At 30.1% G+C, this 17,227-nt stretch overlaps 1 protein-coding gene across 1 annotated transcript in view; it reads right to left on the reverse strand.

Moving 5' to 3' along the window:
• ROR2 (Tyrosine-protein kinase transmembrane receptor ror2) overlaps window positions 1–17,227 on the reverse strand; it is a 103,278-nt gene that overhangs the window by 35,905 nt on the left and 50,146 nt on the right. The window contains exon 3 of the mRNA XM_012940732.2: window positions 7,719–8,048. Within this exon, the coding sequence (XP_012796186.1) occupies window positions 7,719–7,993 (275 nt within the window). The 5' untranslated portion in view covers window positions 7,994–8,048. The remainder of the gene's footprint in view (window positions 1–7,718; window positions 8,049–17,227) is intronic.

Below are 17,227 nucleotides of genomic sequence, written 5' to 3' on the forward strand. Positions count from 1 at the left end.
ATATGTATGTCTGCGTATGAGTACATATGTACTGTATATATGTACAACGTAGATATGTACAGTTGAATGCTTTTAAGCTATGTATTATCCATTAGCTGTAAATGACATTTGTTTCTTATATATTCGATAGTTGATTATTTAATCTCTTAAAAGATGTGGAAAAAAAATGAAATTAAAGGTTTTGAACACCAATTTATTCCAATTTGTTTTGTAATATAGAAAATAGAAGAAATTTGATAGTTTCTAAGTGATTTAGTCGTGTCAGATTATAAGAATTGTACTGTCTTACAGATGCAAACATTTTGATAGTTTTATTTCCTTTCGGCTGGATGTATTTATGCTGAATATTTTCGTTCACCTACCAAGTTTTTGTGTCAAACATTTAACGTGATTGTCATAAACTTTTATCATTTTTTTGGAGGTAAAAGGAAATAGTTATCAACCGTACTGAATGATAGGGTGAATCAACTTTCTGTTATACGGATCGTAAACTTTGAGATATAAGCTGATGTCATCCAGGAAATTGTTGAATTACTTACGAACAAGTTGGATAACTTCATAAACATTAACTTTCCGTTACCAAACATGACTAATATTTGTCCTAATGCCTTGTAGTTTTCTAGAACTATGACAAATATTCCATCTATGAGCCATGCGTTTATGTATTCTTTAAAACTGTTGGTTAACTATTATAGTCCGAACATCAATGTTGGTAATAAACAATTATCATGTATATGGAAAATTCATTATTTCTGCTTGGTCAATAAGGCATTATCGTACATTTGAATGTAACAGGTTCGGCTCATCTAAATCTGAGAATTAGCGGATTTCAATATTGCAATAGAGGCAGTTACATATCGAACAATAAACTAACCTATTTCAACGAATGTAGATTTATCCTCGATGTATATACGCATGAATATACTTTAAGTAAGAAACGGCTAAACAAATTTGATGAATAGTTATTACTAAACGGTTCTTGAACTTCTCTGATTGTCAAGTGTTCAAATAACTACTGTTTTTAGATGAGGAATTCAATTTTATATAATCAAAGGAATATATGACCTTATAATCGTTTTCACTTATTCAGTAACCTAATAGTCTTCAAACATATGGGAGATGATACTATCTTGTTGTAGCTAGCTTATTACTGAATATGACTAAGTTTATGAGTCCTAGGACAAAAATTAATTAGACGTATTGTATAGGAAGATGACATTGTTAACTTGATTAACAAAAGCAGATGGTTGACAACAAAGCTAACTACAACTACTGAAAGTAGATGAAATTATCTTTCATATAGTTCACTGTGTAATTTGTTACTAGATTCTAAATAATTTCCTCTTTTCTTCTAACATTGTACACTAATATAAATGACCTTTTACATATGTCGTTCTGTTTAGTCTAAAATAAAATATGTTTTGTTGCTTCAAATAAGTAATTATTTAGTCTTAGCATGCTAATTATAAACCCTAGTAACTGGATTAATTTCCTCGGGCTAATTTTGAAATGTTTGACGGTTAAGTGTACAAAATATGAGTAAAATTCACTCTTTTAATAAAATAGATGATAATCTGCTCACACGCGAACAAATCAACATGACAATAAAAACGATGTTTTCTTAGAACGGAACTGACAAGACAGAAGAAATGAGTTTATAACAATTTAGAATATATATATTGATGAAGAGAAGCTATTCCATAGTAATTCAACTTGATAAGTTAGCAGTATCCTAGTTATTTTGAAACCAGTAACATACACGTTACATTTCCACTGGGATAGTGAGTGAAAACTACTCATTACTATTGACTGATCTAATATGAGTTTGACTGAGTTGATTATCGTCACATCATCTATTTAATGTACAATCAGGCCTGATCTATAGACTTTTTGTTCACTTGATTAGATAAAAATATTCATGGGGCTTTGCCGTGAATCGAGGACGTGCGTTTTGACCTATATGAGACTCGTTGGTTGGATGTAACCGCATCTCAGTGTTGATGTTCACTTCGGGGCTGGAACCCAGTACCATTCGGTGTAAACGCCATCATGTTATCCACTTAGTTACTGAATCCTGATAGCCACGTGCTTGTGCAATTGGATGAAGTTTAAATTCACTTGGTATTGTTTACTTTCCTTGTAATGCTTGTAAATTAAGGCAATATTGAGGCAATACGCATGATATGCCAATAAGAGACTGATCAATTTCAGTCTCAAACATTAATGGGAAGATTCAAGTAAACAATACCAAGTGAATCATTGCTAAATATGATATTTTCTGATTGATATTTACATTTCAATAAAATCTTTAAAAAGAAATAGATATATTCGCTGAAAAAATTTTCCTGTGCTATTGTAAGATGAATATCATTTATTTGTATCGCTCTCCTTGTCTTAAGCAAGACTAAATTTCTCCTTATTCCAAGCACCAGTTGTCACAATTAGAAGAAACATCATTTAAATTATTAATTAATATTGTATATATTCAATAACAGACTATCTTTGTTTATAAATTACCAGTGAAGAATACATTCATATTAATTTTATATCAACTGACAGATGATGCCATAATTGAACCTAAGAATTGGTCTAATCTAGATCGCCATTGAAAATTTGGAAGTACTGGACGGCCGTTTCGTCTTAATACAGGACTCCTCATCAGTGTGTAACCATGGTCCCGTATGTGGTTCTCAAACCCAGAACCTTTGGTCTTGCGTGAGAACACTTAGCCTCTAAACCACTGAGCTGATATCTAATAGTGTTAATGTCAAACTTTAATTAACCCATGATCTTGCGAAATCCTTAGCTTAGATCGACTGGTGAATTTAATTATGAAAATACTCTGATCTTCACAAATCTCCATATTTATAAAAATGATATCATACATAAAATTCGATCGAACATTGAAAATCTTCTAGAGTAGGTGATATATGTGTTATTTGTTAGGATGACAGAATTTGAGATAAACATTAATTTGCAATTAAAATTAAAATCAATTTAATGCCAATATTCTAACATGTTTATATTTACAATTTCAAACATAATTTTTTCCAGATAGTTATCTGTAAATTAGATTTTTGTTTATTTCAGTGGTTGAGATCATGAGTCAATTGATGTTAGACCACCATGGAAAACATGGAAATACTAGATGGCCGTTTTGTCTTATTGTGGGGCTCCTCAGTAATGCGCATCCACGATCCCGCCTCGCGAGATCCAAACCCAGAACATATCAGTCTCACGTGCGAGCGCCTAACCATTAGACCACTGAGCCTGCATCCAACGATGTTAATGTCTAAGTTCAACCAATCCACGGAGTTGAGCGACACATCCACCATTGTCTTCAATGAGTTACTATCTCACAACAGACCCGGTTGAACTCCACTGGTCGCTGCTTATCACTAGAACTGCAGGAAATACTTCTTGAAGCCAGTCACTAGTGAGCATACGTTTATTTAATTAATTAGTTAATTAATTAAAAATCTATAAGCAATGTTATTTACTTACCTGCCTAATAGCAATCTTATAATAATTAAGATAGGTTCTCCCTTGAGTAGTACAAAATTCTCAACAATCATACAAATTTAAATTAACAATGAAATAAAATTGTAAATGCTGACTCAGTAATGTGTTGTTGTTGTTGTAATTTTCCTATACATAATACACCTTCTTATATTCTAAAATTATTATTATTATTGAATTTAAGTAGAGGAAATAAATAGTATATTAAAATATTTAATCAACTAAGTAAAGTAGACTAATAAAACATGTCGAATATTACTTTATTAGGATATGATCATAAATGTCTGAATTTAAATGATATACATACATTTACTTATGTATAAGTATGCTGACTCATCAACTCTTGAATTATCTCTAACCCTCTTTTAGGTTATTTCTGTATTCAATATATATATATATATATATATATATATATATTACTTCAATGAATCTACTTTTGAAATATTTCGATTCATTTTGAACGTTTCTTTTTTTTGATGATGATGAAAAATAAAAGAGATTTTCTTATTTTTCATTTTTGTATTATTATTAGTCATTGAATATTATCATCACTTAAGTAAAGAAAATAAACTTAATATTCAATATTATATTTATGTGTAAAATACTACTCATTTAGTTTACTAACTAACCACTTAACTATATACTCATTTCCTTAATATGAATGTTTATCTATTTATTTAGAAAAAGAAACATTGTTGAAGTGTAGTAGTAGTAGTAGTGGTAAATGAAATTCACTAAGTATGTAAACAATTTTTGTATATTATTATTATTTACAAAATTAAATAATAGTTTTGAATAAGTTATGTAGATATAATAATAGAATTTATACAAATAGTATAATTTTATGCTGATTGTTGATTTAATTATCTTATTAGTTCAGATAGTACTAATATATGTAGAATTACATTTGATAATTTAATCAAATACAGTAGTATAAATAGTTCGTTTTTTTATCTATCTGGGATATAACTTTGTAATTAGATATAATATTAAAATATAAGTATGTTAAAATGATATGTTGTTTTCTTTTTAATTATATTGATAAAAGACATGATATTTTAAGTGGTACTAAGTAAATTCATCAAATGTTCACAATTGAATGATCACTGAGTGGTGATCAATGTCATATACAGATTGAATGCTATCGACCAACTTGCAATATGGTCACTAGTCTAGGTGACTTGACATTACGTGCACTATGTTGAGAAAAGATGATAGTTGGAGGTAGTCAACAGGAAAAAACCTTGGACACGGATTTCGTGCTATTTTGCGCTCATCAACAAGGTGTACCTGTAATCTTGAGGAAACTGATGTTCCCTAACGGATTCAATCCCGTGTCACCCAGCTTCACAGTCAGATAGCATTCAACCCGCACTAGGAACAACCCAACACACATGACATTGATCATCACTCAGTGACCAATCAATTGTGAGTACATCACAACCCTACAAAAGGTCAGTCGCGACTTGGATAGCTCAGTGGTAAAGTTTCTGACTATGAAGCCGGTGAGACTGGATCGAATCCGCCAGTGCAACCAGGATTACAGGTACACCTTGCTGATGAGTGCTAGATAGCACGAAAATATTGTCCAGGGTTTCCTGTTGAATATTTCCAACTCCCATCTTTTTCATCAAATGTCTTGATGACAATCAATAGTGATCACTAAAAAAATAAACTTGTTATCTTGAGTAGACTGAGCCGTTATTATATCTATTGGATGGCCTGTTTGAATATCTGGTCTACTTGTTCCTGTCATCTAGATATTTCAGCAAGTTATTTGTTTTCATGTTTGTTTTAGCACATCCTTATGCTTATTAGTCTCATAACATAACCTATCCAGGTGTGTTTGTGAAAAGTTTACCACATTTCGCTGTACGAGTTACAAAAGAGCCCAATCAGAGATATTGTGGTTGCTGGTAATATACACCGTAAAGAATATACATTATTCAAATGTTGATTCCTGAACTGCTAACATCTAACTGGCGACCACTTAATATTTGTCGCAAGAATCGATCAAGAAATAAGAAAAGGAAACTTGTTGAAATACTTTGTGCTGAAAATTCTATAGTGTACCAAAAAAATACAATACTGAATAAAGTCATTAATAATAACATTTTATGTATGAGGAAATAGATTAAGTTTAATTCTGCTACTCTATTTAACTTTCTAACAGTGATTTACTTGAGATAGGGCATAGTGGACGGAATTTTTATCAACTTAAATGTAATAGGTTTTAATTTTGTATTATAAGAAACCATTGAAAGATTTTCTCGCCCATTTAACGTTTAAGAAAACGACATTTTGTTGATGAATTAAAATCAATTTTAGGTAGTTATTCCGTCATATTTCCATTTTTTACTGTAAACAGAATACTTTATATTTAAATGAATCGATCTATTTAATTCAAGACACTACTCATTTTTCTATCTCTCAGAAACAGTGTAGAAACAATTAGTGGGCAGTAGATTTCGACAGGTGCTCTGATATATTGAATTGCTGGAGGAAAGCAACCTGGCTTGTAATTTTTTGGTGATCATTACTTGTTAGGAGAAAAAAAAACAAGTATACAATTCGGTAAACCAGATGTCATTTGTGGTTGCAGTAATTTACTCTTATATTATCTGTAGATTGTCCATACAATCAATTATTGATTAATCAACAGTAAGTGTCAATCAGCCGAATATATTCAAAATGTAATTATTGATTTTAATTATCGTATTGAGATTTAACTTTGATCTAATTTTAGTGTAATACGAATGTTCATCTGATATCGGAATGTTCCATCTATGATTATCATAAGTAAAAAAAAATCAGTCATGAGAAGATTTATAGAATAGAAAGATTATATTACAACTGTTCCAAATGGAACACGATCATATACCCGGTTTTATTTGAATAACAGTATTCTTTCAATAAGAAATCAACTTCTTTCTCTATTTATAAACAGGAAAGCCGTGTATATATAAGTTTGACATGCTCGATACAACATTATTTAAAGAAGTTGATCTAGTTAATTAAAGGGACTGGCGAGTCATCAAAGAATTCAAACTCTGTTCACCCTATTTTACAGTTATATACATTATTACTTAACTGTTCAAGTCATGACTCAAATTCTTTATTACTAAAATATTTAGGTCAACCGATCAATGAATTTATTGACTTGCCATATTATGTAATCAGTTATTGTACTAAAGTCTCCTTTCAATTAATAATTGTTAGGTTGATTCACAAAGTTACATTTCAAACATAATATATTAATTTATTCATACCATTTTGGGTAAGTGGCATAATTTACTCATCCTTTCAAATGATTATCTACAAATCAAATTGTAATGTTTATGAATTAGAGAAAAAGTTTCACATATAATACCTTATCAGCTGTTTATCATTAAAACCGTGAGAATTTAATTGATATTGATTGAGATCGTGAGCCGATTGATTCGAACCCGCGAGCGTAATCGTGGGTGGGCACTGCTGAAGAGTCCCTCAATGGGACGAAACGGCCTTCCAGTGCTTCCAGGTTTTCGATGTTAGTCTAATATCAATAGGTCCGTGATTTCAACCAGTAACTTAATAATCTCCACAACCCTATACTGTTAATTGATATTTTCCAGAGAATGAACTAACCAACATATGTTTCTATACAATTCTAAAATTAAACATTCACAAGTATTATTTAACGACTAATAAGAAAAACCATATCATATGTGTATCCGTTCGGAAAACAGCAAAAATGCTATACATACGATAAGAGTAACTGATTGAACAATCAAACTGTTGTGGCAGTAAAACACTTTTAAGTATGCTTTAAAAAACAACTAGACAAAACAAGAACTTGAAATTATTCATTAGTCATATAGAAAACTTATTTAAACGCTTTTTAAAATAAGAAATCAGTTTAAAAGTGCTGCCATGCATCAGCTTATTTACCGCTCGCTTCCTTTCAACATTCAGATATGTATGATTTATTATTCCTCAAAAATTCTTATAATTAATATATAAATTATGGTTTATTTAATTGGATGTGAGCTAGGCCTGATAATGATATCAGGCATCTCAAACTAAATTATATAAATTAAGACTCAGATATGAATCATTTTGGTTGAAATTTTGAATAATTCAACCATCAAACTCACATAAATGTTATGCCTACTTAAAATAATTAACAATTCAAAATTTGATACATAAATTTAACTTACTTATTAGAAGATACTACTCCATCACCAATTAATCCTGCACTAGAAATCACCGCAGCTTGTAAACCAACATTAGGAATAGAATTATCAATAGTCTCCTTTATTTTGTTGCTATGACCATTATGTTTTGTAATATTGATTAAATTTGAAGATAATTTATCAGATTTATGATTTGTTGTATCAATATTTGATGTTTGGTCACATATTATTATTTGAATATAATTAATAAATAATGCATGAAATATGAAATAATAATCAATAATTTTACATTTTTTCATCTTGTTTTATTCTCTTATTGAATAGATGTAGGATACTTCATAATTCACTGGTAAACTGAAAATAAGACAAGAACAGAAGATAAATTGAAAAAAAATTACTAAAGATGTAAGAAAAAAATGTAAGTCAACTGAATTCTTCTAAATACACATGGATCAATGCTTGAAAGAAAACAATAAGATCTGAATGTATGTCTTATTAACTATTATTAGTTTTGATATGTCTGTTATTGGAGAAATAAACAACAACAGTATGTTACTGAGTAGATTGATTCCCTTTAAGAAATACCAAAAAAAATGCAGAATAAAATTTGGAATTTTATTTAATTTCCGACAGTTTATGTTATATAGTAGTAAAATTACCGATGAATAGGAAATGATAACTAGGTTTAGTTAGTTTTTATAAAGATCAATATTGACTTTTTAAAAAAAACTGAATAAGAATTTTCAGTAGTTGAAATCATGAGTCAGTTGAAGCTAGACAACCATGGAAATCCTATCGTGGGACTCCTCATCAGTGCGCATACACGATCGCACCCTCCCTCGCGAGATTCGTACCCAGAACCTATAAGGATTCACGTAAAGTTGACTTTAGTTGAAAACCAACACTGCAAAAAGTGTTAATGACTATAAGACACTGAACATAATATTTAGCTCTACGTTTTAGTCTTTAGAAGTGTTTGACAATGATGGCTCTTTTTTAGAATTCAGTCTCATATTTCTAGGTATTATCGTTGCTAATAGAAGTCTTTTATTGAGTGATTTTATGTGAATAGAATGAAAATCAGTATTTGTGGCTCAAAATTTATTCATACTCATTCAAAATGTGAAAATTTACGATGAGTGACATTAACTCAAACTATAGGATTGTTTTATTATAAATAAAGTACCAGCATCATTATGGATCGTTATTTAAGTTGATGCTTTGTCACATGAAAAATGTCAGTTATAGGTTTACTGAGAATTAAGAAGATGAATAATAGATTTTCTTATCATCTTTCAAGGTAGATCAGTAATACAGAAAGATAACTCATTAGTTTAATTCAGTAACTAATATATGATATGAATTGAACCAAATTGGATCGTATTAAAAAATTTTTAAAATATCAAAATTCATTAGTCACTAACAGCTGGTTACTTTTATTATAATAATGAGTAGGCTTTTCTAATTCACGATTCATTTAACAGAAATAATAGTAATTAGTACATGCAATTATTATAAAAACATTTGCTTAGCTTGAAGCTAAGCAAATATCAGGTTTCATTAAATAATCAAATGTGAAGAATGAACTCAGGAAGCTAAACTAATAACTTGTTTTTTATTAAGGTCAAATAACTCCTAACAATTGTTCAGCTTTCTTTCTCATTATAATTAATTTAATTATATGGAATATAAGTGAGAATGAAGCTAAGGTTAATGTTAGGCTGTTGAATACAAAATAACACTAAATAAAGCAAATAAAATAAATATGCAGTTGTAATAAGTATAAAACACTTTTAGAACAGATGAAATTAAGTTATTCCCATGTGCTTCATTCAGGTGACTTAAACAGAATAAGATAGTATCAAAAATATTTCATGAATGAACATTACAATCCACTGGAATTTTTATTCGAAAAACTTGAAATGATAACTGTTTAAGGTTTCTTGTCAAATTTTGTTCATGATAAACAAATTTTAGATTTTGCTCGGATACCTAAATAAATGACAGCAACATTATTACATCAACAATCTTTTATATAATTAAATGAATATTACATAATTTCGTAAAACTTCTGAATAGCATAATTTTAGTTGTTGATAGCTTTCAAGACTGATTGGTACTAAGTAAAGAAATATTGTAGAGGTCAGAGAACATTTGTGTTTTTTTAAATTACTCTGTAGTATGCACCTATAGACTTAAAAGAGACCGAGCCAAGAAAGTTTTAATTTTAAAATGAGCATTTGAATGATAAATTATTCAGTATTGAGCTAGAAATTTGGTACTTAACTTCTGTTCAAGCTTATGAATGGCAAGTGTTTTCATTTACAAAAAAAGCTGTTAGGTAATGTATTCTATAGAATAGTTATTTAGAAATGTTACCTGCAGTTTGAGGCTAACCTACATAATCTATGAAACTGCTATAAAGAAATAAGTCATTAGTCTAACAAATAAAATAGCTTTGTAACAATATAAACTGTCTGACAATCTTATTATCAGAATAAACATATTTCAACCAATACTCTATTGTAGTACAAAGTAGGTTAACAAAGAAATTTATTTGTCCAATCTAATAATGCAATGCATCCTGTTTTATCCTTAAAATTAATGCAAAAAATGACCACTCAATTAGTCATTATAAAAAAAGGTAATGAGTTAATGATCATTTCATTTGCTGAACAAATATTCAGTGATTACTAACATTGTACATAAACCAGTGATTAGTCATTATTATGATTATGTTTAAAGGATGTAATTCTACTTAATGAGATAAGTGATGATGATAATAATAATTACTACTAGTACTACTTATAAATCATATTGTCAATGGATTATTCATAAATAAGGTAATTAATTAATGATTTGTACAATAATTAATAAAGATAATGATGAATCGATGTGACACTGGGATTGTTTGAATTATGAATCTTGTCCTTGTTTTAAAACAATATTTTACAAGTAGTGTGTAAAGTTCATTAGTTTACAGACCTAATGTTTAGCGTATGGAGACAGCTTTATTTTATCACAGGCATTGTAAAAACCTGTATAAGTTATAGTCATTGGATGTTATCGTGTATCGCAAATATATAAACTGTCATTTAGGATTCGTGTCAGCTGTAGATAATTCCTTGACATGATAAACATCATGATGTCTATATGGTCTATTCATTAAACATATCTGGCTGTTTAGTACTGCAGTTCAAGTTGATAACACATTTCTTTTTAGATAATTGCTGGTTTCTTATACGAAAACTTTAGCTAACTTAATGTATTATTATTATTATAGTTTGCTTAATAAAGAATCTACATTCCATTAAAGATAGGTTTGCCAGATTTTCAGTAACGAGTGTGTGTGAATTTAAAATTCTAATAATTATTTTGACTCAGATGGATACTATAACATTTTTCAGATGACGAAAACTTGGTAAAGATGTTCCTGTGTTTTATGCTACGTAGTAGTGTACTGCTAAGGTATTATAGACTACATCAAAACAGCCATTTTATTCACACTGATTTTGAACAGTTTTGCAGCTGATTTCATTCGGTACTGAACAGTAAATTCAGATGAGTTTTATCACAAAAAACAATATCCTAATTTTTTAATATGATTATATTATGAACTGATGTTGTCATCCCTATCAAATATTCCACAATATTTGTTGAAGCTATTTAGTTTTCCATTCATTCAAAATACTTCTACAGTAATATTGCTTTTAAAACTGGGTTCAAACACAAACTGATTGTTTACTGAGTACTGGCCAGTGTCATGTTTGTCTAGTTTTCGGTGCTACTCAAATTTTATCAGTCAGTTTGCTGGGTATCTTCTACATCACATATGCGATGAACTGATGCTAGATATTTGAAGCTAGTTGATACAAAGCCTCAAAACTTGGTTTTATACAAGTTGTAACTCGTTTGCAAGTTATCTTTATAATCATAAGGAGGCTGATGATACCAATAGAATTTTGACTGTCGTTCTGAAGAGCGCTAAATAATATGAAACCTAAGTCAATATCCTTCTACCAATGGTGTTTACTCATTTGGCCTTACACTCCCTAGACATTTATGACAGTTTGACACTCAACTTTTAAATTGTAAATAAATAGAATTCAAGTCTATTCACCGGCCGAAAATCTAAATGTGTTTACTAAACGTTCGAGTGTACAAGTACAGGTCAATGTATACACACCCATACTTTATGATTTGGATCCATTTGATATAAAAGTGAAATTAAATTATTCTAAGTGGTTATAAGTTAACAAACAAAATATACACTGTTGTCATTTGAGAAACAAAACGTACCACACATAAAACCAATAGTTGAAAATGATTAATAGTTTAGCGCAATCAGACTATACAAAACATGTTTTCGAATTTTGACGTTGAGAATTAAGTGGTTTTCGTCTAGAATATAAATATATATACAACTTTAATGTATAATACAACATAAATCATATAATGGTAATCCACTTGACAATTATCAGACCCTTAGCAGTCACTGAAACAAAATTTACTGCTTCACAGTTATCGATAGTCAACCTTTATGTATAAAAAAAGCTACTAGATTAGTGATTCAAAACAACTTCTATGTATTTCGAATCATTTGATACATGGCATTTGGCACTAAAAACCTTCCTATTATTATGTATTTAATGGTAGTGAAGACCTAAATTATCTACTTGCATACACAGTCAACTGTGATAATAAATTATATGAATAGTTAAGAGACAATAATGGCTCAATATGGAAAAAGAAAAAGAGATTGTACAATAGACGAAATAATTATATGGTTAGATTTTCTATATAAATGTCACTTAAGACATTTTACCATGTAGATATAGTTAATTTTAACTAAGAATCTTAAGTTATATAATTTGAAGAATATTTTGAATGTAACATACTTTTGTAATTCCTTGACTGTTCCTCTAGTCAAAATAAATTTTGGTCAATTAGGCTTTTGAAAACTTAGGAGAAATTTGAGCATGAATTCACAATGGTTTTTACATAATTTGATTGGTCATGTTATATTTATTGTCATTCTTTTCTTCAGCTTTCTATATTTTTGAAAGCTGTTGTAACCTCATAAGTAACTTTTGTCTTCTCTATGTAAACTAATATTAAAAATAAATTACCTCCATCGTCCCTTTATTCAAGTTTTATTTTACTTTCAAGTGTTGACAATTTACGAAGTCTAAAAATTTGGTCAGACGCCAACATCATAACTATTCATTATACTGAACTTTTCAAACTTAAGTAATACTATTCAGCCAAAGACTATGAATACATAGTTTATGATCTTAATATATGTTCATTTTTTATGTTTTATTATCCTTAGGTTTACATAGAAATACAAGATTGACTTGAATGCTTTATAGTGTATTCATAATATAGTGATAATGTCTATAGTCACTAAACAATTACTTGAATTGTAAATCCTAATCTCCTTTGCTTTATGTTAACATAATAACTTATGTTACACCTAAGTTACTAGTTTTCTTTGGGAATATTTGTCACGACTACTTACCTTTTATATTATTTACTGAAAGTATTTTAATTTCACTAAACTGTACAACTACTACTTGCTCAATGTAAAAGTATTTCTTCATAAGTATAACCAACATTTCTTATTTAATAGTCGACTTTATGAGTCAACTGAAGTTAGACCATTATAAAAAACCTGAAAGCATTGGATGGCGTATTCGTCCTAGTATGGGACTCCTCAGCAGTGCGCATCCACGACCTCGCTAGCGGGATGTTACTGGCATCAAAAATGTAATTCTTTTTAAAGAAGCCAAGAATTCTATTAATTTCATCCTCAACAATTTTACCTTAAATCTTTGGTCTACTTACTATTATACACACATCACTTACAATATTATCTGTAACTAAAGAAATACATCTTTGAATCTTTCCAAATCGAAATAAAACAGGTATTTCATACTACATTTCAAAATTAGGCGTTTATATATATAGTTCTGTGGGAAACTCATCAAAACGTGTGTACATGTTTATTTCAAAATTCCTTCATTTTAAGAAACAAGAAAACAATACAATTTTCTATACATTTTGTAATGATTCATTTATTTTGTTTACATTTTGCTATGTTTATAAACTAGTGTAAGTAAACTAAATTTTCAATTCAATAATACATTGGATGCCGGCTGAGTGGTTTAATGGTTAAGCGTTTGTGCGCGAAACTGACAGGTCATGGGTTCGAATCTCATGAGGCGGTATAGTGGATGCGCAATACTGAGGAGTCCCACAGCAGGACGAAACGGCCATCCAGTGCTTCCATGTTCTTAATGATGGTCTAGCTTCGATTGACTCATGATCTCAACCATTGGAATTAATGAATATATATATATATATATATATATATATATATATATATATATATAATATCATAAAAGACCATTCAATATTCAACGTTTTAAGGATTCATTCCTTATTTCTTTTGTTAAAATATTGTAGAATTTCTTTTAACAGAATTTTAAAAAATATGCATAATATGGGCCTACAATTTATTTTGAATTATTTCAATCAAACTAGAAACACTTAATTCACTGAAAAGATCTGTTTATTCTTTTCTGTTTAAAGAAGAATATCATGAAGAGATGGAGTATTTATTTGATTTCGAAAACTTGACACATTTCAATCTGTTTAGACAACTGAATATTTGAAAAAAGTGATTATAAAAGTGTGTCGACCTCTTAATTGTAATAAGATTGACATATGTCACTCTGTAGGATGCCTTTTATTTCAATATAAAATGATAATAATAATACCCTGCTATCTGACTAATTATGCGGTGAAATAAGCGAGAACGAAAGATTAGAAAAAAATTCGAAGGATCAAAATTTTTCACATTATATGTACTTTCATCTAGTTAGGTTCACTTTTCTTAGAAACAAAGGGTTAAAGAAACAAAGAAACTAAAAACCGATGCATTGAGTCATACTTAACAGATTAATAAATTCTTTCATCTTAATTTTATGACTGTTTTTATTTAAAATCTTTCAAAAGAAAAAGAAAGCGAATAATTTATCATAGGCGAAAAATAGATTTGAAATTTTTTTCTGTTTTCTTGAGATTTTATGTTTGGTTCATTTTGCGTCTTTTGTATATGCCGTATATAACACTTTAGGGAGAAGAGAAATATGTGTATGATGGAAGTTTTCATAAATGGTTTAGTCGTATAAGGGGTATAAATTGTTTACTATCTATATATATTGGTGGTGTATTTCATTGTCTTACTTGTCTCCATGTCTGCATAACTAATTGAAATAAAACAGCATATAAAAATTTAAGGTACCACACATAGATTTCCGTTGGTATCCCACAGAGAGATGAAAAATGGGGTGGGTGAAAGAAGTTTGAAAGTAAAGGGTGAATTTCTTTATCTATATTTTTTTGTTTCTACATATATAGACTATAAATATGTATTCTTATTTCGTTTGATACATTTACAGCTTTACATAGTTGTTCATCCGCAATGTTTTACAAAAAATATACAGTCATATGAATTCAAATGAAAATAAATTATATTTTTATATTATTTTCAAATGTTTTCAATCAACAAATGTTTATATTGATACTGACAGTGTCCACTATACTTTTGTATAAATTTATATGGATATAAATGACTAGAACTATAGGATTATATCGTTTAACTATGATCGTTTATCGTTGATCAAGAATGAGAGTAATAACAGAGGGAAATGGAAGATATTGTCTTAATTATAGATTAGACGATATGAGTATAGTTTTGATCGAGTACAGTTGTTTCTGTGTGTTTTTAACCTTTGACAAATCATTTTAAATTGACCATGACTTAAATATGAATACAAAAGACAAAAAATTGAGCATCTAAAAAAACCACACTAAACGTATGGTAAAACACTGAGATTTATTTATCAGGATAGGGGTTGTGGAGATTATTAGGTTTTTGGTTGAGATAATGAACCGAATGATGCTAGACTACCATTGAAAACCTGGAAGCACTGAACGGCCGTTTCGTCCTAATGAGGGACTCCTCAGCAGTGCGCATCCACGATTCCGCTAGCGGGATTCTAACCCAGGGCACATGATAATTATCATGTGAACACTAGTAACTAGCTTCGTGGGGGAATTTTCGGAGTTCTGGTGAGAAGCCATGACCAGTGAAGCTGAACCGTGTCGGGTAGAGACAGGTATCTATCTCAGTACAATGAAAGATGGTCGGGCGATTTCATGAATTGGTTGAAGTTGGACATTAACACCATTCGATGCCGGCTCAGTGGTCTAGTAGGTTAGGCGTTCGCGCAGGAGACTGGAGGTTTGGGGTTCGGGACCCGCTGGTGGGATCGTAGATGAGCACTTTTGAGGAGGCCCACAATAGGGCTAAACGGCCGTCCATTGTGCCCAGGTTTTCACGAAAATTTAGATTCTTGTGCATCGTCTGACACATTTAGCTAAGTAAGATTGAACTCAATGATATACATCTACCATTCCAATTAAGTTTCCGATTCAACTCAGTCATGAGAGTCAATGGTGGTGTTGTGTTAATCTTGATATCATTCGATTTTATCAAGTCACAGCATCGAGCTAAATGTTTGGAAATCAATATTTAAGCTCCTTGCTGATGAGAACATGACCAATACCTACAATGAGGGTTTGTAAAGACTATTTATTTCGAATATGATTGGGATTTAGTCAAAACGGTTAGACAGAAATATGTTGCTTTTGATGACAAAATGTTATAAAAATTCAAGCATAAGATGGAAATGCTTTCCAGGGTTATCTTAACCATAAGGATACAACTATTTATACTGCATGAATTTATGAATTGCTTCAGTGATAAAAATGTGACTTAATTAACTGTGTTTATTTTACTTTGAATTGAAGCAGTGACCAATGGAGTTCAAACAGGTCCGTTGTGACGGAGTAACTCATTGAAGACAATGGTGGATGTGTCACTCAATTTTGTTGATTGGTTGAAGTTAGACATTAACACTGTTGGATACCGGCTCAGTGGCCTGATGGTTAAGCGCTTGCGCGCGGGACCGATAGGTCCAGAGTCCGAGTCTCGCGGGGGGCGGGATAGTGGATGCGCACTACTGAGGAGTCCCACAATGGGACGTAACGGCCGTCCAGCGATTTCAGGTTTTCCATGGTGATCTAGCTTCAATTGACTCATGATCTCAACCATTGAAATTACTGTAATATCCACAAAACCCCTCCTGATATTAAATAAATATATATCTATCACTTTCGTATATTGATTTTGTCTAATAATACTGACTATTCAATTGCTCTTCAAGTAATAATAAAAATATTCAACTCTATATTATATATTTCACTTCACTAAGAACATAACAAACATTTCCAGTTTGTAGTTTTGGTATAAAGTTAGGATAAGAAACCGTATTTATTCTGAAATAAACACTGAAACTCTTGAAATAAAATTTATAAATTTCATTAGACACTATATAATTAACTTTTTCACGTAGCACACTATTATGAAAAATTAGACAAACAGAAACTAGTGAATAATCGAA

The sequence above is a fragment of the Schistosoma haematobium genome, chromosome ZW (genome assembly GCF_000699445.3).
Source record: "Schistosoma haematobium chromosome ZW, whole genome shotgun sequence".
In the NCBI taxonomy this organism is placed as follows: domain Eukaryota; kingdom Metazoa; phylum Platyhelminthes; class Trematoda; order Strigeidida; family Schistosomatidae; genus Schistosoma; species Schistosoma haematobium.